Source organism: Pholis gunnellus (assembly GCF_910591455.1).
Source record: "Pholis gunnellus genome assembly, chromosome: 8".
Classification (NCBI taxonomy): domain Eukaryota; kingdom Metazoa; phylum Chordata; class Actinopteri; order Perciformes; family Pholidae; genus Pholis; species Pholis gunnellus.
In genome coordinates this window covers 15,239,440-15,263,287 of record NC_136534.1, presented here as the reverse complement: position 1 = coordinate 15,263,287, position 23,848 = coordinate 15,239,440, and the positions used below count along the sequence as shown (strand labels likewise).

General features: G+C 42.6%; 2 protein-coding genes across 4 annotated transcripts; one reads left to right on the top strand and one right to left on the bottom strand.

Annotated features, from left to right (window-relative positions):
- Positions 1-881: 881 nt before the first annotated feature.
- On the top strand, positions 882-13,337 carry nacad (NAC alpha domain containing; the record flags this gene model as incomplete). Its single annotated transcript, XM_079165461.1, has 10 exons — positions 882-969; positions 4,395-4,678; positions 4,807-10,165; positions 10,423-10,635; positions 11,173-11,264; positions 11,764-11,832; positions 11,957-12,103; positions 12,184-12,318; positions 12,447-12,569; positions 13,224-13,337. 10 exons carry the CDS (start codon positions 882-884, stop codon positions 13,236-13,238), a joined length of 6,525 nt encoding a protein of 2,174 aa, XP_079021587.1. The 3' UTR covers positions 13,239-13,337.
- Positions 13,338-14,011: 674 nt separating this feature from the next.
- On the bottom strand, positions 14,012-19,077 carry glipr2l (GLI pathogenesis-related 2, like). Of its 3 annotated transcripts, none has more exons than XM_079165160.1 (5): positions 18,655-19,077; positions 17,903-18,011; positions 16,503-16,606; positions 15,966-16,043; positions 14,012-14,872 (listed from the first exon to the last, which is right to left on the bottom strand). In XM_079165160.1, the coding sequence occupies exons 1-5, from the start codon at positions 18,665-18,667 to the stop codon at positions 14,706-14,708; spliced, it is 471 nt and encodes a 156-aa protein (XP_079021286.1). In that variant the 5' UTR covers positions 18,668-19,077; the 3' UTR covers positions 14,012-14,705. The 3 variants fall into 3 exon arrangements, with proteins under 3 accessions (XP_079021286.1, XP_079021287.1, XP_079021288.1); XM_079165161.1 differs by having other exon boundaries at positions 18,859-19,077; XM_079165162.1 differs by lacking the exon at positions 18,655-19,077 and adding an exon at positions 18,168-18,244.
- Positions 19,078-23,848: the final 4,771 nt, after the last annotated feature.

Sequence of the window (23,848 nt, the reverse complement as noted above, 5' to 3'; positions counted from 1 at the left end):
TGCAGGAGAGGAGATGGAGAGCAGACAGATGCTATAGCTTGCCCTCAGGGTAAATGACTCCTTGTTGAATCCTTGGGGAATGAATGCAATCAGAGCAGGAGGCAGATGGCATAATTAGCAGTACACTTTTAGGTTTTGTTTTTGTTTGTGTTTTCTGTTTCTCTTTCCCGATGTTGTTTATTCCTTGAATCTCCCTCCTTTGCTCGATTTCTCCATTTTTGTCTTGTTTTTGCAGTACTGGTCCTTTCCTTCAAGGTTGAGGGCAGCACTGAGAGAGCAGTGCAAATCTGCTGACATCATCCCCCAAGATCCAGTCAGCTTGGTTGAGAGGGGGGGGGGGGGGGGGAGATACAGAGAGGATGGATAGGAGGGAGGAAGGGAGGGATTCAGGATGTGGGCATCAAGAGAGGATACTGCAGCCCCCTCGCAGAATCCACACACACACACACACACACACACACATACTGTATATTCAGGATTCTGGATCATGAGGCTCTAAAACACACGCCCACAACAGCAGCATCACTGCTGCACCACAGAGAGAGACCAGCATTTACTCCCATCTCTCACTCTTTCTCTTCTGTGTCTGTCTCACACACAAACACGCACACACACACACACACACACACACACACACACACACACACACACACACACACACACACACACACACACACACACACACACGCACACACACACACACACACACAAAGACAGACACGTGCTGCAGGGAGGATCTGAGTGTTGGGTCGCTGAGCATTCTGGTCCCCCCTCCCCTTCTTCTCCTTTCTCACTCTCTCACTCCCTCTCCCTGTTCACCTTGTCTGTTCCGGCTGTATGGTTTATTGTTGCGTCAGAGCCAAAGAGAGCCAGCGAGAAGCATGCCGGGGGAGAGCTCTCACAGATCTGTTCCCACCGACAACAAGCATCCAGAGCAGGGAGCTGAGGAGACAGGGCTCCCTGGACCAGGTAGGACATCTGGGGTTGGGGGTGGAGAAGGACGAAAGAGGGAGTTAAGCAGGTAGATGCGTTTAAAGAAAGAGACAACAACATAATTAGAGAAGAGAGGATGAGCATAGTACACAACAAGAAGATATTGTTGAATAGATTGTGGCAAGGGGGGGGGGAGGGGGAGAGTGAGCAGGATAGACGCATGGCAGATATATAGAGACTACTGGGCTAGTTAAAGTGAAAGAGACTGTTAGGTAAACAGTATTTGCTTGAAACTGCGATGTGACATCATTTCTGTCCGTCTGTTGACATGTGCAATTTGAGTAAACTGTGATTCAGTTGCATGTTAGCCTCCTCACTAAACCGCAGGTTGTCTCCCCCTCCAGGAGCTATAAGCAGCCTCCCTAAAGCCTAAAGCCTCCTTCCCTATTGACTAACAATCTGACTGACTTCCAAAAGCTTTGTGTGATTCCTATCTCTCCAGCCCCCATCCTTATCAGATTCCCAGCCCCATCTCCCCCCCACCCTAACCCTGGCATCCTCGACCCTATCCCGCATCCCGCTGCCCCATCTTTAGCCCCATCTGCATCCACATCTCCCAAGCAAATTTGCGAGCTGTAAGCGTAGAGTGGCTCCTCCCTTCACCTAGCCTTAGCAGGAACATGACACAGCAGCATGTCATGTTTCTTGTGTTCCTGTGTGCACAAGAGCTTCTGTCACAAATCTTGTCTTTTTTCGCTCACGTTGCTGCTGTATTTCTGACGTTGTGAAATCGTGAAAAATGAGAATAGGGAGAGAGAGAGATAGGATAAGATAATGTTGTGTCAGTGCAGATGAGTGATTGGGAGGGTCAATTTTTTATTTTATTTGTCCCCTTAGCTACAGTCAGGCATGACGGTCAGAGTGAGAGTGTCGGCTTTGGGACAAAGTCTTGTGACTACTGTGTCTCTTGCAGTTATTACACACAATTTAGCTTTCATGAGAACAGTGTATAATGTTGTAAATGTCTGACAGTTGTGATGGACAACCTAAATGGCTATTATGGAAACTCCCTGCCTCCTCTCTGCTAGAGATAGTTTACAAGGGCTTGCTATTTTGGAAATGTTCCTCCTTTGACTTCATAATTGCGCTGATCTTTTCTTAGGTTTGGAATTATTTTAAGGTTTCTTGGCCTGAATCCTGGGAGGAGAGGGAGCAGAGAGAATTGTCGGATGCTCTAGTTACAACTTGTTCTTTTGGTGCATACTTGATGAAAGAGTAGAGATTAGAGGATTGATTATGACTAAATAGGTGAGATCTTATGGAGAAAGACAAAGAGGGGCATGTGAGACTGTTGGTGTGTCTCTTCTTTAAGGCCAAATCCGAGCAGTAGATATAATAGAGGCAACCCTTGCAGACAGGCCAGCGCTGCAGCCTCTGTGACGCAGCTCTAGTCTGCTCAGTTTACTGCGGCCTGCTCCTCTTACGGCAAGCCGGGTGCTCAATTTCACTGCATCCTCCCAGAGGAGACTTGCAGGCTGGGCCAGGGAGGGTGTAGACATCTACAGATCATTTACAGCAGTGAATCTGCAGCTAAGAGACGGAGACTGACAGTTATGCTAGCAGAAATAATACATGTCATTGGCTTATTTAGCATCCTAGCAAAACAGTAGCTCCAACAGCGTGCAGTTCTACATGTGATTCCAATGCCTAGCATATAAGGAAGAACGATACAGTGTTTCTGAGTGTGTTTAATATGGTGGTTTTGCTTAATTTTCTGTAAGTCAAATATTGATTAATTATGGGTTTTTGTTCACCTAAACATATCACTGAAACTAGGTACCTATTTACAAGTCCACACAGGAGGAAAGCAAATCATGTGTTCTATACCCATTAACCATATTAGACTTTTCTGTACATGTAAGTGTAGAGCAGCAGTTGGCTTTTGTGCATGCTTAACTGTGCATCTTTCTGATTAGTGGAACGTTTTAGTCTTTGTTGCATGACTCAGCTCGCACATAAACACAGCTAGAGCTTATTATTGGGCAGCAATCACGCAGAGCTGCTAAGTGCTGATGATTGCATCTGCCACCAACCACAGGCAGGGCAGGAGAGCAACAAGGGAGGAGATATACTGTGCAGAGAGAGAGAGAGATAAAGAACATGGAGACAAGAGAAGTGAGCTGAGAAGAGTCACCACCAAAAGTGAAACAAAGCAGAGGCAGATATATATATATATATATATATATATATATATATATATATATACACACACATATATTCATGTTTAAAGGCTGCAGAGAGGCTACGAAAATAGTCTAAAGAGGAATTTTGAGGGAGTGAGACAGAGTACGGGATACAGAACAGAGAGTGAATTAGAAAGTGATATCTAGGTTTCCTGGCAGAGCAAGTTTGTGTATGTGTGTGAGGGCTTGTGTGTTTGTGGCTGGCACGGAGCTGAGCCACTTGTGTGTTATAATGGCCAATCAGCATGTGGATGGAGGTCACCGTGGTAATGGCCCAGTTAAGAGAGCAAATGAAGGTTCTGTTCCCTCAATTTGTGCTTTAGAGACAGTGACTGACATGGCATTTAGGGCTATTACCGCGAATGTATAGTTTTGTGTTATGGTAATCAATACAACATAACAAATTAATTAAGAATAAGCAGCGGAACTGAAAAATTCCATCTTCTCCCTCCATTTGTTTTCCCTTTATTGCTCATACACAAGAGTCCGTCCACTCAACCCTGACCCCATTTCTGTGATTCATCCTGTCAGTTTGTCTCAGTGATCTCTCCACTATACTGATGACAGTTATGAAGATGATAGCATGGTCTAGAAGGACAGAGAACACCGTAATTCAAAGACAGTTCCTTTTGCTTCTGGCTAATTGTGCAATTGTGCATGTTGATACAGAAAGAGAAAGGGCGACAGAGAAACTTGGAGATGTAAAGTAAGATACTGAAGTGTGTGTAGAGAAGCATTGTTTTCCACTTTCATGTTTTGAGTCCAGCTTTATTGAGAAACAAAACAGGCAGGGTTAATCAGTTTCAAACATTTAAAAATTAAACAACCCAACTAGCCTGCGGAAAGACTCTTGGTGATTGTTTTGCTCTCCAGGGGTAACACACAGAGGTGAGAGACATTTGGTTCATCTACTGACTGACATTTTGATGACATTTCTGGAGCTGTGTGTGGGAGAAGAAAAGCAAAGTTCAGCTGAAGAGATAATAAGTATATTATTCTACAATAAAGGAGGCTTAGCCTTTCTCATCATTTCTGGTGTGGTTGGGCTGAGATAATTCAGTCAGCTCGATTGATCTCACTTCTTTGTTAATTCCCTACTACAGTTCAAATTTACCATACATCTGCCAAGTAGACAGTTTCCTTGATTCAAAATGTTGATTCAACTGCTTCTTCCTTTTAATTAATTAATTAATGTATTTATTTTTTCCTGTTTTTCAGACATGACCAGACACCCTTCTATTGACTCCAGTCCTAGTGACAGTGGCTCCTCCCCTAGTGACAGTGGTTCTAGCCCTTCTCCCAGTACTCCTCAGAAGCTACTCCCAGCATGCACCTCTCCATTTGGTCCACGGGTATTTCATGCAACACCTAGCTCCTCTGGTACTCCAAGACCACAACCTGAAGGCTCTGACTATCGCAACAACACAGCTAGACTGTCTGGAAGGTTAGGTGGTCATGGACCATGTGGCCGCCATGTCCCTGTTAAGGTGGAGAGAATTAAGGTTTGTGTTTTGTGTGTATGAACATGTTTACAATTTTACTGATTTTTTACATCAGATATGCTTCCAGACACATGTTATTGGTATACTGATATGAACTTTATTATGTATGTATATTGTGTTATTCCCAGGTCCTGACTGGTTCTGAGGTGGAGAGTGACTATCAAGAGCCACAGACCATTGATGCAAGGGTGGTGATGGGTCAAGAGACACTGCTCAAAACAACAGAGATCCAGAAAAGGAAACCCCTGGTTCAGCCAAGTGGTCAGGCTATCCCTTTGCCAGCTATTCCAAGCTTTTCAGGTCCTCAGTCACAAGCAAAAGAGACAGAGCGGGAAGAGGAAAACCAATTCCAAATCCCTCAAAAACAGCAGGATCAGCCAAAAGACCTTATGCAGCCCCCAACCACACTCCCTTCCCTTTTTCAGAACCCCCTATTCCCTTCCTCCTCCTCCCAAGAGCCAATCACAACAGATGACAGTTTGAAAGACAAAAAGGAAGAGAGTCAAACCCTTTCTCAAGATGAAGTGCCTTCCCTTTCTTTTTCTGAGCTGGCCTGTCCAGTTGCTTTGTCCTTCTCTGAACCAGCTTATGCTGTTGACCCACTACGAGTGGGTGTGCCCACATCTCTTGACCCGGACCTATACTATACTGCTCCTTCCACCCCAATCAAGATGGCTTCCCGCTCTTTGCACCTTAAGCATCATTCATATCCGGGTTCTCCAGCCAGCCCACTCTCCCCAGGCTCTCCCTCAGACAGCGAGGACCTCTGTTCTCCTCTCACTTCTCCCTCTGGTTCTTATATCACAGCAGAGGGAGGCAGCTGGACCTCCTCTTACACATCTTCCACCTCCCCCTCCACTTCTCCCAACCTGCTCCTCACAGAAGAAGCACAGGAGGCCCCTGCTTGCTTTGTGGGCTCCTTATCAGAGATTGGAGATGAAGTTGGGGAGGAAAAGGGACGAGTAGGTCTAGAACGGGAGGAGGAAAGGGCAGTAGACTTCTGCCTGTACCGTCCTGAGGATTTTGTCATGAATTCACGGATGGGTATAACAGGGACAGTGATCCTTGAGGAGGAAGAGGCTCTAAAAGAGGAAGAGATAAAGATTTCGAGAGAAAGTTGTCGTCCTTGTTGGGTGACTGACGATACATCCCCTCTAAGGAGCAGTAGCAGCCGTAGCAGTGACTCCCAGGAGGATGGGGGAGAGTCAGAGAGCTCACTCTGCCCACTGGAAGAGGCTAGTGCAGGGAGAGCAGAGTACTCTAGACCCATGCAGACAGGCCTGAAATTGCAACTGGAAGCATGTATATCGGAGGAACATTATGGACAGATGGATGACCTCCCAGAACGACCCTCCACTGCCTTGACTCCTGACACAGAGAGCATGACCATGGCCTCATCTAGCCTCAGCCCTGACTCACCTTTAAGCCCCCTGGATGCCTTCTGTCCTGGAGCCTTTGGTAGGTTTGGCCCCAGTTCTTTCATGTTTTCCCAAGCAGCCTGTTCTGATGATATACCAGTGGAGGAAAGGATGATCCCTGCCTCCCTCATCTCCTTTCCCCTCCACACCAGCCTTATCTTTAAGGCCGATTCAATGGAAATCACTCTCTTCCCCACAGAGGACGAGAATGATATCGGAGAAAGTAATGACAGAAATGAAGGAAAGGATGGTAATGCTTACGCAGCAGGAGAGGAGGAGGCAGATGTTGAAGATGACGATGATGAAGAGGATGATGATGATTATGAATATGACGATGAGGGTGATGACATTGCTAATAGTGCTGCTGGCGGTGATGACAATGTTGAAAATAATGAAGATGATGACCATGATGAGGCAGATGAGGAAGCTAAGGTAGAGGTGAAAGTGGTAGAAGAGGCAGAAGAGAAGGAAGAAAAAGAGCAGGAAGAGGATGATGACAAGTGTGATCCCAAAGCAGTGGAGGATCCTACAGAAGAGGACAGCTCAGCATCCTTCCTTCATTCACTTTCAGAGACATCCATCAATGAGGGGTTGGACGAATCCTTCTGTTTCCAAGACGATACAGATGACTCATTAGATTCTGCCTCCTATAATGGGGAGGAGGACGAACGTCTATACAGCACTGAGAGGCATGCACAATCGCTAGAACCCACACCAATAGATGCACTTGATCTATCTGAAGTCCAAACAGAACCGGAACAGGGGTCTACCACTGGAACAGGTGAAACTGAACCTTTGCACACACAACTGAGCACAGACAAACTTGTGGATATAGAACCCAAACCTCTGGATGAGCCTACACCTCTTCAACGGCAGTCCAATCCTGAACTGAAATCTACCAGAATAGGTCAAACGACACCTTTGCACACACAAGTGAGCACAGACAAGCCTGTGGATCCCCAGAAACTATCCGGTCCTTCAGAAGCAATCTCTTGTCAACCAGAGTCATCCAACAACCTTGATGCGAGTGGGAGTGAGAGTGTGATGATGGCTATCTCTGGTTCATCCAACCCTTTTGAACAGCCTATAAACCGCACTCATTTTAACCCGTCCACCACTCCTGTTGTCGTTCGTGGTCCACCTGATCCTATTTCTAAGTTCCAGACCTCTCCTCCTTCGGAGACGGCAGACCTTAATCTTCAAAAAGAATTGGCTGAGGAAAATCCCCAGATGAAAGATGATGATTTGCAAGAGAGCAATGATTATTCAGCGGAGGAACCCACAGAAGAACCAGAAAGAGACTCTTTCAAATTGCTCATCAAGCCTCGTCATTATCAGGCAGAAAGCCACAGGGCTGTTGGGGCAAGTAGAGTTGTATTATCAAAGTCTTTCTCCAATAAATCGGATGTGCTTGGAGGTTTGGCAATATGTAGGGCCAGTATTCACAAGGAGTCTGAAATTGAGCTTGACCAGAGGAATGGGAATGCCTCAGCTGAGTCTATGAGTGTGGATTGTCGAAGCATTGATTCTGCCACCAATGACTTGAATAAAGGTGTTCTTCTTCTCTCCTGCCCAAAAGACCCGAGTCCCAACCCCAGTAATATCCCTGTTTCTGCTTCTTCAGAGGTCATCTCAGAGCTTGCTGACAATCTGGCCCTGACCCCTGGTGACTCTGCCCAGGAGAACTTGAGAGAAAATACTCTGAGTACAGATGAGGGGGTGCTGGGAGCTGTTGGATCCCCACACTCACCCCTTGCCATCTCACCCAAAAGGGAAAACTCAGAAACAGACAGCATGGGTGGGAGCAGGGAGATGCATCCTGGAGCTGGGGCATGGTGCCATGACAGGATGGGGCTGGGGTTCAGTCTAGGATTAGGATCAAGGGCTGAGTTTGCTGTCTGGGGAGCAGGGGAGTCTCTCTCCCTGTCTCTGGGAAAGAGGTATGAGTTAGAGGCAGAGGGTCTGCTCATGTGTGACACAGAGGGCCAAAGCACACAAATGGCCGTGGTTCCCAACATGAGCAGTGAAGTGTGTGAAAATTATGACAATGTTCTGCGTTCTGTTCTGGATGAGGAAGACAACAACAGTCTGTGTACAAAGAGGGACCGGATGGCGGATGAAGAATTGGTAGGTGAGGGAGCTTCTGAATCCAACTTGGCTAGCTGGAAGTCCATTGAGGAGATCTCAGAAGCAGGCGGAGGGGAGGATGGAAGCTCCAGATTCCCAGAGGATGATGTCAGTAATCTAAATCCAGACAATGATGGAGAAAACACTCACACACAAATACAAAACACTTGGCAGAACTCTAACAATAACAATGACTCTGCTTTTGACTCCTTAGAAGTAGCCATGTGTGGAAGTCTGAATGCTCTATCAGAGGAAGTGAGACCCCAGAGTGTGAGTTTTAGTGTTAGAGACTCTGTGTCTAATATTCCACTTGAGGAGATGCCACCTCAGGTTTCTGACACAATTTCTGACGAAGGGAAACACAAAGACAGCTCCATATACCAGGCATCAGACACAACACAGGCACCATCTTCAAAGAAAGGTGCCTGTGGCATCTCAGTGCCATTAGTTGAAACTCACCTGGACAAAGCTGTAACAAACCAGCATCTCAGTTCACCAGATAAAGCCAGATCCAGATATCATACTAGTCTAGAGTGTCAGACAATCACTCCAGAGAGTAATACAGCATTTTCTTTGCTACACGGATCCTTTGGTTCCTTTACTCCTAAATGTAAATCAAATGGTTCCAGACCAAGTAGAACTTCTCAAGACAAGTTGGAAAATACTGGTTCTCAGTCAAAACCCGAGATGGCGGAGCGTCAGACTGAAGGCCAAAGAAAAGGTGATGTCAATCATGAACCAAAGACTAAAGATGCCTTTAGAGGACAGCAGTGTGTTGGAAGTAACTCAGGGGAAGATGATGAGGAAGAAAAAGTGGAAGAGAAAGCAAAAAAGACAGGTTTGGAGAAAGATAAGAAGAACAAAAAGGAAAGGAAAACCTCGGATGCACAGAATAGCCAAGAGCACTATGTGTGTCACATCCCTAAAGGGGAACTTTGCACAGATAAACCAATTGCTGCTAAGAAAGTGAGGAGAGGGAAACAGAACAAACACAGGGCATCCCAAACAGGCAGTCATACGGACTGTAGCCCTGAAGCTGTTGATGATCCAAAGAAACCTTCTGTTCCATTAAATCTCACAGCAGATGGATGGACAAAAGAGGTCACAGACAATTCTAAAATGAAGAGAGGTAGAAAGGCAAACCACAAAGCGTCATCGTCGGACTGTGAACAGAGGACATCTGGGACAGATAAGGCTGCATTTCGGTCACAGATACAGGGGGATAACAGTCCCAGTCCTGATGGCAAAAGTCCTAGCCATGAATACTGCAATTCTCCCATGCATACCCCAGACAACCTCAATGTTGTGTTGGCAATGAACCAAGAATTACATCAGAAACAGGAAGTGCTTGATAACAGACCACTCTCTGATAGTCAGAGAGGAATCACAGTGGATATTAATGATAACAACATAGATATTGGCCACAGGCCACCCTCCCATGATACCATATCATACTCTCTGACTCCACTGTCTTCCTCACCACCTCCAATTTCCTCCTCCTCTCCTCTACCATGTGCCTCAACAGAGCCAGATGATGATCTTCCCACACCTGTGCAGGAATCCCAACCTGCCCTCTCAGCCCAGCAACAGCCCTCTCTGTCCATATGCCACACCCCTCCTACACTTTGCTCTACCTCCCCCACAACACAAAAAGCCCCTGATTCCCAATTCCTTCCTAACAACAACCTCCAAGAGATGAGTGTTGTCTTTTCTGCATCAACTACATCTACCACAAGTGTCTCTTCGCCCTCATTCTCCACTGCCACGCTTTTAAGCCTGTCCCAGCCTACCCAGGAGTCGTCTTCACCTGCGCCTGGGACTCAACATTCAGCATGTTTTCCAGACTCTATTTCCCATCCCCAGTCTCAGCCTAATCTGAACATCCAGCCTTACAAACAAATCAAGCAAGGTTGCACATGGAGCATACAAGACAGGTGCAGAGGTGAGTGTCGAAATAGGGCTTGTTAGATTTAAAGCACAGTACACTACATATTGAGGAGTAGCTTATCCTATTGTCTTACAGTCTGTTCTGGCAATAGTGAAAAAGTGCCCTTGCAAGTTGGGATTGTAATCAAAAAGGAAAATGGCCACTATATTCCCCTGGTCTGTGGGTTTTAAGCAATAAAAAAAAGAACAGCAAGTTTGTTAAAGTCAAATGTGTACTTCCTAATACAGATCAATTAATGTGTACTCTGAAAGGTCCCAGTTTGGCTGAGGAGGAGACAGACAGTGATGATGATGGTGGACTGCCTCGACGTGGCCACAGATCCCAGGCCAGAGCAGTGGCAGGAAACAGAAATGGAGCCATGCAGAGAGACTCTGGTCCATCCAATCAGCGGGAAATACAGCCTTTCTCTGCTCACCAAATGTCCAAGATTGCAGAAGAGATCGACCTTTCCTTCAAAAACAATTGTGAGTTGTTTCTGACCTCATATTGGAAATAAGATTCAACATTAGGAATCACCTTCTCTACACCCTTGTCTCTTTTGACACTATCTCTAATCCTACAATATCACCATTATTATATAGCAATATTACTACAATAAACCCACAACTACTGTTGTTATTTATACATTTACATGTGTTTGAATATAAATTGACAATATATGACAACATAGATTAAAGTGTCACGACAGACGATATCACAAGAGACGTAAATTCTCTGCCCTGTTGTTGCCAATAACACGCTGCAAATAATGTAAAAATAAAATCACATATTATGGAGATGCCATATGATTACATGTGTTTCCCGTGGAGTAATTTAATTCCCTGATGTTGATTAGATGAGTTTTGGGATTTTTTTAATGAATGCTCCTCATCAGTTTTGCACTAATGAGACACACTTATGCTCTCATGACTTCTTATATGGTGATTAGTTTCTATGGCAATAAGCATAAGATACCCTTCACTTACATGTACTGAATGTGTGTTGAATATATGCTTGTGTAGGTTCCATATTGGCTTCCTGTAATGAGTCTGAGAGCGAGGGGTCGGTGCCTGAGCTAGAGGAGCTAGAGCCACTGAGACCATCAGAGCCCCAGGTGAGTCAGCTCCTGCTGCTTTATTGGAAACCATCTTTTCCTCTTCTGAGGTTCCTATATCTTGTTATAACACCATTTTAACACTTAGAACACATAATACTTCATAACATGTGATATTGGGTCTACAATGAGATTATGTTGAGGAATATAACCTTTTTTCAGATTCCAACCTAAGAGCCTGAAAACTAAAACGCATGTTATGTGAAGATCTTGAGAATTAGAATTACAGCTGGGGAGAGCATACAAAATGATTTGGCGGCTTGGTGTACAGGGAATTGTAGTTAGTTCATACATTTTTATTTTTTTAACGCTTTAAGCAAATTGCAGTTACTGATGTTGCTATAAACATAAAATGCATCGCTCCCTGTGTGTGCAAGAGAAAACCAAACCGTGAAATCCTAACCGGTTATAAGATGAGTCACATTTGGTGATATTAGCAGAATTGACAAATGGAAAAGATTATTACAGTAAAGTATCTGATATTTGTTCTTTCTTTCAGTCTATCTCCTTTCCAGATGAAGGGCTAAACAGACCAAAACAGAGTCGCAGCGAGAAGAAGGCCCGCAAGGTCAGACTATTGGCTGAATACAAATAAATGAATAAATCAAGTGGAGTGTAAATGACACCAGTGTTTAATTTTTGTTATTTTGTCTTTATTCCCGACTATCTCTGCTGCTGTATGTGTTGTGTAGGCCATGTCTAAACTTGGTCTGAAGCCGGTCCATGGTGTGACCAGAATCACCATTAGGAAGTCCAAGAGTATCTTGTTTGTCATCAGCAGACCCGATGTGTTCAAAAGCCCCGCATCAGACATTTACATTGTATTTGGAGAGGCAAAGGTAAGTCTTTCTTTCTTTCTTAGTTATTCAAGCTTCAGCACATGTATTGTATTGCCTCTCAACCTCTCCTTTCCTGTCAGATTGAGGACCTATCTCAGCAGGCTCACAAAGCGGCTGCAGAGAAATTCAAGGTGCCTGTGACCTCTTCTCCCTTGGCCCCACCTGTCCCACCCAGCCTCACCATCAAGGAAGAGAGTGAAGAGGAGGAGGAAGAGGTACTTATTGTCTAAACTATTGTTTCTGAATACCTATCAAACTAATGTCTGTATGTTGTAGCGTTCTGTAGAATCTTTTATTCTGTTGTTAACTTTATATCTCTCTGTTTTTCTTTGTAATACATCAGGTGGATGAGGGAGGTCTTGAGCAGAGGGATATCGAGCTGGTGATGGCTCAGGCCAATGTGTCACGAGCCAAGGCCGTCCGTGCACTGAAACACAACAAGAATGACATTGTGAATGCTATCATGGTGAGGAGGAAGGAGGGGGAAGGAGGTAGCGAGCGAGGAAGAGGGTGGAGGGAGGGCAGATGGTGAACAAAATGATGAGTCATAGCCAGTGGGCGGGGAGTGCATAGAGGAGATAGAGGGGGGGGGGGGGGGGGGGGGGGGGGGGGGGAGACAGACAGACAGACAGACAGACAAAGAGGACAAATGAAAAGTAGAGATTCTCCCCAGTAACTGAGCAACCTTTACAGTTCTGTGGGTCATCAGTGCAATTTGATGCCCACCAGGTGGCAGCAACAACTCACACTGAGGAAACTTAGCTGTTTTAGTGACGCAGTTGATTTTTTTCGTTGATGGGGTGCAAAGCCAGATGAAGCTGCCTTGAGATCACTAGCAAAAGTTGGCTGAGTAAAAACAGAGCCTGTCATACTAGTCATCCCAGTCAATTGTATTTATTCATGTAGTGTGACATCAAGAGTGACTTCAATCTTCATTTCAATTATGGGACGACTGTTTTATATTCTGATTTAATGAAGGAAAATCAGTTGTAATGGTTTTGTATTCAACTGAATTTGATTTATTCACAATGACTATTTTCACTGTTTGATTGTACCATTCTTCTTTGTATCTCTTTTCTCTTTCTGTCTCTCTCTGTCTCGCTCTGCCTCTTCCATTTAGGAGCTGACCATGTGAGTGGTGAGGACGCTTTGACTCCTGACCCCCTCCTCCAGCCTATAAAGCCTATACGCCACTGACTCTTCTGTATCGCTGCTACTGTATGTTGCATCCCCAATATCTGCTAAATAAAGTCTGTTCCAACGTGGGCCGTGACTGCATTGTAAGATTGACTTTACTGAGAGATTGCAGATGGTTCAGTGTTGCCTGTTTTAAAATTAGGATACTTCCAATTCACCTCAGATTGGAACCTGCTATCACTCAAATTAAGCAACAACAATATAGTTAGATAAAAAAGTTAAGTTTTGTTTTGCTGATTTTTAGAGTTAACAAGCCTATATTTGCATGAGCAAATAAAAAACACACAAAATGCTTGTTTTCCATCCACATTTCAAAGTCTTCAGGTGATTATCTATATGGTCTAAATAGATTTTTAATGTGAAAGGCTGTTATATCATCACAGGCTGTTTGTGTAGCAGATGCCAAGGACCGGGTGAAATGGGGGAAAACACTATTTCTGGTAATGGCTTTTTAACCAAAACATTGCAGGTATGCTGCACTGTAAGATTATATAATGATGGTTTTAATGTTTTGCAATAGCAGTCTGCAGATATTGAAGAAATACTTTCCCCCAGCTAAATAGTTGTTTGGACCCAGGAGATTTATGCAAGTCTCACAATTATTCAGACTTTTAATACCAACCTCGAAAAAAAAAAAGCTCATTAGTCAGTGATTACAACTAAAATTGTCTAAAATGTTCCTGTATTATTCATACTCCATAGACTCGCACTTCAAAGAACCAGACTCAGATGTGACATTTTTCAAAATAAATATGTCATTATGAAATTAAACTCTAATTTTGTTCTCTTTCTCACTCGCTTAGAATGTCACACAATTCATATGACACAAGCGTGCCCAGACAGATGCCAAATGCATTTCTGACAATCTATCAACTTTATTGTACAAAACTTATTAGAATACAAAACACACACTCGGGACTGCAGGATTCTGCTTTGACAAGTTGTGGCAATGACACAAACACATATACCAAGAATGTTGATTTATCAGCTTTAAATTATATGCAATGAAATGTAAACGCGTGAAGCCTGTCCCTTTGACTGACCTAGCTACCATTTCCCCTCAAATACAGATGTGAGGCTATGATGTATTTCAGTGTGTGAAAATATGAAAGTATTGGCATTAATTAATAAAATACTGTCACAGGCAATGTAAATAACCAAATGAACAATCCAAATGGTCACTGGAAATGTTTTGTTAGCAAAGTCAAACACTGTAGCGTAAACAGGTCCACAAAAAACAGGACATGGACCTTAAACCAGAGTGCATTTCATCATTCAAAATCAATACAAGATGGTGGAATGGATCTCTACTAGGCAAGGAGTGGTGCTATCCTGAGTATTCTTCATAGCAGTGCAGGCAGATAACTTCAGACCCTCCAGTCAAGTGTTGGGGATCTATACATCATTAGGTGGTGGTTTTAGCTGGGAGGACGTTGTTCTCAAAGTGTCCCTGGTTAGTGATATTCCCAGCGGGGAAGTAACGGGCCACCACGAAGGAAGACCCGTCTGATGCAGTGGCCTTACCGACACCCAGCTTATTACTGCTCTTCCACACCATCGCTGTGAAATGGCCTAGGTGGTGAGTGAAATGAGAAAGAAAAAATAGAAAGAAATTAAAGGCAGAAAAAGCAGACTGGTTATGACACATTCAAAGCTGAGTGCACTTCCTCTAAATATTTACAGACGAAGGAATCTTGATTTCCTGTCTCACTCATCAGTCCCAAACCTCCCTGTATTCTTCATTCCTCTCTGTCTCTTTAAGGCTACTTTATATGATCAGTGTGGATTATGATTAGCTCCTAATTGATCTCCTTTATGATTAAGTTAAACAGACTCATGCACACTTGAGTCTGAGGCTATTGGGAAACCATCAGGAGGAATTAGGCCTGACTGGAAATGTTGTGTGGGCTGAAAAGTGATACATTGGACTGTGGTTTCCCCCCATGGCTGAGTCACTGAGTCACACAGTCACACACTGGCTGAGGTGTGACATCAGCAGGGGGGTAACACAACCTGTGCCCAAGCCTGGGTAAACATGACACAGAGACAGAGAAACTGACAATGAGTTCACAGAAAATGACAAAGAGAAACAAAACAAGAAATGATGCATTGAGATGAATGCAGTGAAGAACAAAACATGAGGAGAAACATATGAGAAGGGAAGTGTTTGATTTCATGTTTCAGGGCAAAAATAAAGATTTTAGTTTTACATATGGTGATACACAAAACGGATGTTTGAATTAATCGAAAAATGTGACTTTTAAAGAATATTTTAATGATATTACATGTTCCTATTCTATTCAAAGTGATGAGCAAAGTTCTCATTATTTCAGGACTTCTACGAATGATTATTTTTCCTTTATTAGTCCCTTGATTAATATCTGGGGTATTAAGTGTCAGAAAATAGTTAAAAATGCAATTCACAGTTTCCGAAAGCAAGTTGATATATTTAAATTGCTTTTTTCAGTCCAAAACACATTGATATTCACGTTTTTCTTTAAAATGAATAATGGCTTATTCATTTTTCATGATTTTGCTAAATATTAGAAAAGTTTTAATGATTATTTATGATTATCCTAGCATATAATGTAATTCTGGCTAATTTGTTGTTATTGAGGGGGTTTGCCACTGACTGAAATATGAAAAGAAGTGAGAGAAATCTCACCAGTGGCAGAGGAGAATCCAGGGCGGTTGAAGTTGTACTGTTTCACTTCGTCATACCAGCGGTCTGCAACATCCTTTCCTGCACATGCACAGAACAAAGTGTAACCCCAACTTCAAGGACAATCAAATCGGTTTTATGTTGTACATATTGATCAGAATGGGAGCAATATAAGAAGACCCTTGAACGACAAATCTTATCTGAGCACATGTTGTTTACGATGCTGAACTTTCTGTCACCCAGTGCTGCACTTTATTGCTGCACTGTAGGAGATGTTTTATGAATCACACCGTCCTGCGCTGACATATTTCTGCAGTGAGTCATGGTGTCTGAGCTCTCAAACACTCTGCGAAGTGGAGGGGAAATAGATCCCAGCTGTTCACTTTCAGGGTAGGACAGTCTGCTTGAAGCCCCATAGACTAAACGTTTGGCCCTGTATGGAGGGATGTGTATCTCAGGAGGACATATAAACCAAATCCTTCACTTTTATGAATAGAATATTACGTATATACGTATATATATAATCTGATTGGTGTGTACCTGATTGGTCATAGGAGGCCCATGCAAGGTTCTCTCCACAGCTCCCTCTACTGGACTCCACACTGTGTTTCAGGATCCGTGTACTGGCCAGACTTTCAGCATAACTGTTGACCAGGACAAAGAAAGTTGTGAATATCTTTTTTTTTCTTTTTCAGTTTTGAATCCTGCAACAAAATCCACCTCTATTCGATTCACGTGGCAAACCTTAAAGCAGGCAATTTCTTGAGATTTAGGCTTTCTAGAAGTCTCCGTTTTTGAAAGCTTGCTGCATTGTGTCGTCTTCCACACCTCAAATATAAACAGTGAACAACAGTGAAAAATCCTTACCTCAGATATTTTATCTAGTGTAAAAATGCTAAGCAGGCACAGAAACCAATTCCTCTAAACAACCCATTTTGGTAAATGGGTTGATATTATTACTGGTGAAAAGATCATCTGGGGCTTACACAATATTTCCATAAAGTTCAATCTGTATAGGTTTTATCAACACCGTGTTGATGCAGTGACATCATTTACTCCAATTTACAATCTCTGGTGCAGGGACAAGGTTCAACACCTGGGCCTGGTGGTAACTTACTCATGTCTCTATTTAAAAGACTATATGGACAATTATGTGACTCCCATGAGACTCTCACAACATGATGTGGATAAACCACACATGCTCCTCATCACAAGATGGAAAGACAAACTCCATCTCTTCAAACACATGTTCAGTGAGCTTTGTTACTTATTTTGTTTTTTAATCTGCAAATTATCCCCAAAACATGCAGCTGTAAATGAGCGAATGCTGCTCCTGAAAAGGGGGGACACGGTAATGATTGCGTGATTTTGGTAAGTGCCTTTACAAATGTCAATTGACGCACACACATCGAGTCCCAATGAACTCGCTGCGCTTTAAATGGTAGATTATCTCCAAACTCAAAATATTTACCGTCATAGTCATAAACAGCATATACAGGTGTGGACTGTTTTATCACTTTCTCTTCTTTTAAGATACAACATATTCAAATCAATTGTGGAATACATTCTTCTTTTCCAAACATTATATAGTGCTTTTAACGTACATTCCCAAATCAGGTATCATAAAATGAAAGGTTGTTTAGCAGATTAATGTAGCTATTGCACCATGAACATGAGGAAATGGACTGGAAGTCTATTATCCAAGACAGATAGGTGTCTCTATCTTTCCTGACAACACTGATGAAGTTTGCATTTACTAAACACAATTAATTGTCAACATAACTTGTAACAAACTAGAGTCCTCAATATCATATGTATATGTTGTTATTTAATTTGAAAGGCTGGAACTGTCACTGTTATCCAGAGCAGGTTAGCAATGACTGGTATGAGTAGAGATGCTAATAAGGTTTCTAATTTGATCTGTGTGTGCATCAACCCACCGGGTAGCGTCTCTGCTTAACTTGCTGCTCAGCTTCATTGGAGGAGCCTGGTGCTTCCTCCTGAACTCATTATGGCATCGCAGCACCTCCTCAGCGAACTGCTTCGAGGCTGACACACAGGAAGGAGAGAGGCAACAAGGGGTTAAGCAGCTAGAGAGAGCAATCTAACAAAGGAGACGTGATGATGCAACATGACGATCCATGCATGGCTGCAGAATACAAACTCGAGCTGAAGTGTGAGATCATCACCTGAAGTCTGACTGACCTCAGAGTACAAGACATGACAGATGATGGAGTAGAAAACGTCATCCACATCACCCCCCGCTGCCCGGTGCCTATCACTCACTGGCCTTTTCATAAATCCCACAATCTCTCGAGTGCCCACACAATAGGCACATTGAAATAGCACCCCCCCCCCCACACACACACACACACACACACACACACACACACACACACAATACAAATACTAATGCTGCCTAACAGCCAGCATCTACTCAGCATGCTACAAGAAAAATGTTAACTAAGTATCAGTAAAAGCCATTTTGAAATCTTACTGCAAGCACCATTAATTCTTTTGCTGTTCAGTATTTGTTCTGTCCTACTTTTCAAAGATAGCAAAGCTCACAAACACATGCAGTAAACAAGCAAGCCCACACATGCCCACACACAGTTTCATGGGGGCAAAGTTCTAACTCAGGCCAAATTGATACAATCAGAGTCGATATCCTCAGGGTGCAGTTTTCACTTACCTGATTTTCCCATGGTGTTGACTCAGGAAGCCTTCAGTAAGATAGCTAACAGGCTTAGCACTGAACTAAAACAGCCTCTCCCCTGTCTGGTTTTCTACTCTTGCTCTCTTCTTCTCTGCCTCTTTCTCTGTTGCTTGCTCCCTTTCTCTCTCTTCCTGTATTGCTGTCTGTCTAACGCTGATGTTTTGAAACAGCAGCTAATACCTTCATTTCGGGGCCTTCCTTCAATTCCTGTCTCATTCCACTTTGACCGTACAGCAGTTGAGTCAAAGTTCCTCTTCAGCTATTAATCTGGGTGTAGAAATCATTATGTAACATGCTTCTTCCTCAAGTTTTGTTTCACTTAATTTAACTAAACCTGCCTGTCTCTCTCAAAGCCACACACACTACTTTCTGCATGCCCTATCGTTATGGCTCAGAGGAGCACACACCCACTCCATGTCTTTACATTCCCACGAATGAAAGGGGAGCCCCTGCAGACGTTGGTGACATCATCTCTGTGAGACACATGCCCGTATATGGCTCTGAGATTCTTGTTTTCTGTAACTTGGTAGCCATGGACAAGAGAATGTTCCTGCTAGCAGCCGTAACCACAGTGGCTTTCCTCACAATCCACACTGTCATGATGCAGCATTGTACAGTGTCACCTTAGGACGATAGCAAACCTTGACGTGGGCCACATTGTGATACTCACTGTCATTTCTGAACTGAAAGCTCACTATTTGTTCACTTTTACTAATGCTGATATCAAGGTGCTTCAGTCTTTAACAAAAACATATTAGAAGACTTTCCACCGCCATCCTTTAGTTTCTCTGGTAAATTCTGGATCAATAAATTACCCCTAACACGCCCAATGGTAAAACAAGTGATCCCTTCACCTCCACCCTGGATGAAAAAGCAATGATTGAACAATTTGACTACTCTAGTTGACACAGGGAGAGGAAGAATCACCATTAATCATGCTGCAGAACAGGTTTCCACGATTTGTTTTGTCTGTATGAGGTATGCTTCCTTCTGTGCCTTAATAGTATTTCTGAACAGGCATATCTATCATAAAAAATAAATAAAAAAAGAAGACACCTGCTCGAACAAAGGCTGGAATGGTGTGCAACCGAACCTAAAATGAATTACCTCATGTTTTACTGTACATCTCATAACTCAGCTTTTGAAATTGTCTCTCCACTTTTTGTATAGGCTACAGCTTGTCGAGAATGGACACTTTAGAAAAATGCCCCTCTTACACCCTCTAAAATCAATGGGACGTCATTGTGTCAGCACCGAGTGTGTCAGCACCGAGTGTTGTGATGAAACTGCTTAATGTGTAATAGTGGAATGCTGAGCTTGATTGTTAATCTCCCAGTTGCGAATGTGAGTATCAACACTTTGTTAGGCTTGAATAAATGAAGGTCAATGAACACACACTCCACAGTTACTGGTTACGTTGTGATTTTGTCGCTATGGTAGCATGGTTACTACAGACATCAGTGATCCCCAGAGGATGAATATTTACTTTGAAGAACCCTTGACTTTTCCTCTAGTCTAGCGCCATCATTTGTTCAAAATCTCAATACTTTGGTTTATAATATAATAATAATAATGTACCAGAGTTACATTCCCAACATCCTTAGCTTTACTCTGCTAACATACTAAACTAAGATTCATCTGTATAATCATTATACAGATGAAGTTAAACAGACTGGCAAAAGTGCCACAATATCATTATACTATAATGATAGTGTGGCAATTTTGCCATGCTAACATTAGCATGGTTTAAAGTTCATACTGTTTAGCCTCACAGAACTGTTAGCATGGTGGTTAGCTCTTGGTCTTATACTCCTTTGCCACATTTTGTAATTTTACTGTCTTGGAAACTGTTGCATACATTCATGCTGTTTGTGCAAGAAGTTATAATTCCAATAGTTTGCAATATATGCGTCAGCTTTAAAAGAGGTCTAACGATCGTAATTCTTTTAATTGTGATTTCTTTAGTCATTGCACTACAGCACCACAGTATAAAGATAAGGAAAAGTAAAAAAAAAATGCTATATGAAGAAATTTGCCAACATTGACGGAAGACTGTTTTTTAAAAGTTTTTTAATCAAATTATGTAATTATTTTTGTGAGGTTGTTTTACCTGTCTTGTGGGGACATCTAATTACACAGTGAGATTGTGGGGACTTGCTTTTTTTATTAAATAATGGGGACAATTGCACATCCCCATTACCAAAATCATTATATTTTAGGGTGAAAACTTGGTTACGGTTAGGGTCAGGGTTCGCGGTTATATGTTGGGTTAGTCTCCAGAAAATGAGTCAATGTAATGTTGCAAAAAAATCGCAAGTGTGTTTGTATGTGTGTGTGTGTGTGTGTGTGTGCGCCACTCTGGATTAAAAAGACTTCACATTTTGAAATTCCAACATTGTGTTTTTAAATTCCCCCACCATAATTAGGGGGAAATGTGTGTGAGACAAATATTTCCTTAAGGGCCAAACACTGAGTTTTAATCCATTTAGTTTCAATAAAAGAAACAATAAAATAGTTAAATTATTATTATATCATTATAAAGGACTACTGTTTGTGTTGTGAGATGTTTCACTTTGCCCACCCCCTCATCGGTGATTCTTTTAAATGTAATTATTGAAAATGCCACAAGGTGGGACTGTTAGCAAAGATACTGAACAAGGATGTGGTTGGACTATTAGTCACACTAAGTGCAACTAATGACATCTTAGTTCGATAATATGAGCGGACATGATGGGACTCATGTGAAAAGTCAAGCCACTTGATTTCTCATTAGCTGGATAGTGCTATCTTAACAAATTGATTTCCTCCTCGGTTCCTCCTACCATCTGCATAGTGATGGGACTGGACAGCTGGAAGAAGACATTTACATAGTGGTGTCGAGCCACTTAGACTTTACAACCATACATCTTAATTCATACTAATTGAGATAGCTGTGGAGTGCTGCGTGTATTTGCGGTGTGAATGTGTGTATTTGAGTGTGCGCATGTGCACATGCAATAGGAGGGATGGTGATGTGATTTATAGAGAGAACCCCTTTTAGAGGGACAGTATAGACATCGATCCATGCAGATATTACATCATTTATCTCTGCACATATCTGCTGTACTTATTGCTTGGCTCCCCACCCTGTCAGCTGCGACATCCTTCCTTCGCTTCTCCTCAACTCCCCATCACTTTCCTTGTCTCTCAACTCCTCCCTTCTTTTCCTCCAATCTGTAATTTTCATTTTTTTCCTTTACCTGAAGCCCCTAATGAAAATCTTCCAGCACATCCCTTATAAAACAGAAAGGAACACCAAATTCTTTCTGGGCCAGAAATAATTTTCCACTCCTGTCATGACTGAAGTGGATGTGGATTTATGGCAATGGAAATGTGAAATAACTCTAACTGGGGTTGTAAGTGCACTTTGTTGCATATAATTCCTCTTTAGAGGTCCCAGGAGGAAGGTGAGGACTTTTTAATAACTCCTTCTATTCACCTCCATCTTCATTAAGAGGTCTAGTTGAGTGAAAATGGAGAGATCTGCTGAGGAGGTGTTGAGTGGATTGATCTCAACCGAGAGAAGGAGAAGTGAGGGGGTTGCACTTTTTCGAAGGAGTTGTTGCAAGCTCTCTCTCCAGAGCTCTGCTCCAGAATTTGACACATCGAGAAGCCTTTTATGGTGTCATTAGTGTAACTGTTCCACCGAGGACAAATGATTCTGCGGGTTAAGAGGAGTTAATCACCTGCCAATCAAACCTCATCAAGCCCCCTCTACGGATGAGGCTCTATACAAATCTCATCATATTTAGGGAGCCTTCAATTAAGCAGATACAAGCACGGAGACATATGCAGAGAGGAGAGAGTGACGGGGCGAGCAGAGGGCAACAGGAAGAAAGACAGAGATAGAGGGAGACAGAGACAGTAGGCAGAACCGGACGACTCCTGTCTGACACTAAGCAGCAGAAATGTAATGTCTTAAAAGGCCATCGCAGTCAATAAACTTCCTAATGTGCTTAAAGCAATTACTGTGTCCGGAGAGGACCAGAGTGCATGCAGGATATTAACCTCAGTAACCCGCTCTATCTGGTCCGTAATTAAATTATCCTCACATCCTCATTCTAATACAGACACACATAAACCAGTGCACACTCATGCGGCCATACGTTGATGCATGTTCACATAAAGTGTGTAAAATAAGAAAAACGAAGCAGAAGAAAAGTGAGAGATAGATGATGATGTGGAATCCCAGCACTACAAATGTAGTTTGACCTTGATATTGATTGACATGTTATGTTTTGGTAGCTGTTATAGTGTCCTAACATATTGTAGGTTTCTATGCATCCATTTTAGGATATATGTACAACCATCTGACAGTGTCAAAGTTATCTCCCTCTCAGTAACAATTCTTTTTTAATGTTCCAAAGTTTCCTATAATTCCCTATAAAAGAACTGAAGTGTAGGCGTAATGTCATAAAGAGAGCCATGGAAAAGACAGCAATTCGGTCAATCAAATCAACATAGATGCGTATAATTACATTTCCGGTAGGAAATAAACAATGAATGCCTGTTTACTTAGCTTCAGAAGGGGCGTTTCTTTACAAATAAATTCTTATTGAAAGGAGCGACTCAACATAATCTCATACATTTATTCCCCAATGATTTTTACGACATTACAATTTAAGGAAACCTACAAGAACCTATGAAATGTTCATTGTCCCCTTGGCTCTCGCTGTGTTCATACTGTAGGCCCTTTAATCCTGACTGACATTTTGATGTGCCTGTTTCTTTGACTCTTCTTCCTTTCTCACTCTCTTTTATGTATATTCAAATTTAAATAGCTGTCAAAGTAGTGTAACTAATAAGCTCTTCAAGTTGATTTAATACTGTTTAATAGTTGTCATACAAAATATTTGCCAGGGAGAGCCAGGCCAGAGAGGAATCTTGACACTATGGATGCTAATTATTGCTTCTGAAAATAAATAACAACCCTTAAGCATTTTTATATGTTCTCCCGACGGAGCTTTTCTCAGCATCTGGGACGGCTTCTATGTTTGGAATGGGCAGCAAGCTAATTTAGTATTTCTGGATGGTGCCTCTTTGGCTTATTTTGCTTGTTTGTATTGTTAAGTAATATTTTCTGACCTTGCCTTTGGGAATTCTAAGCTGCTGCTTCGGGTGAACATATATA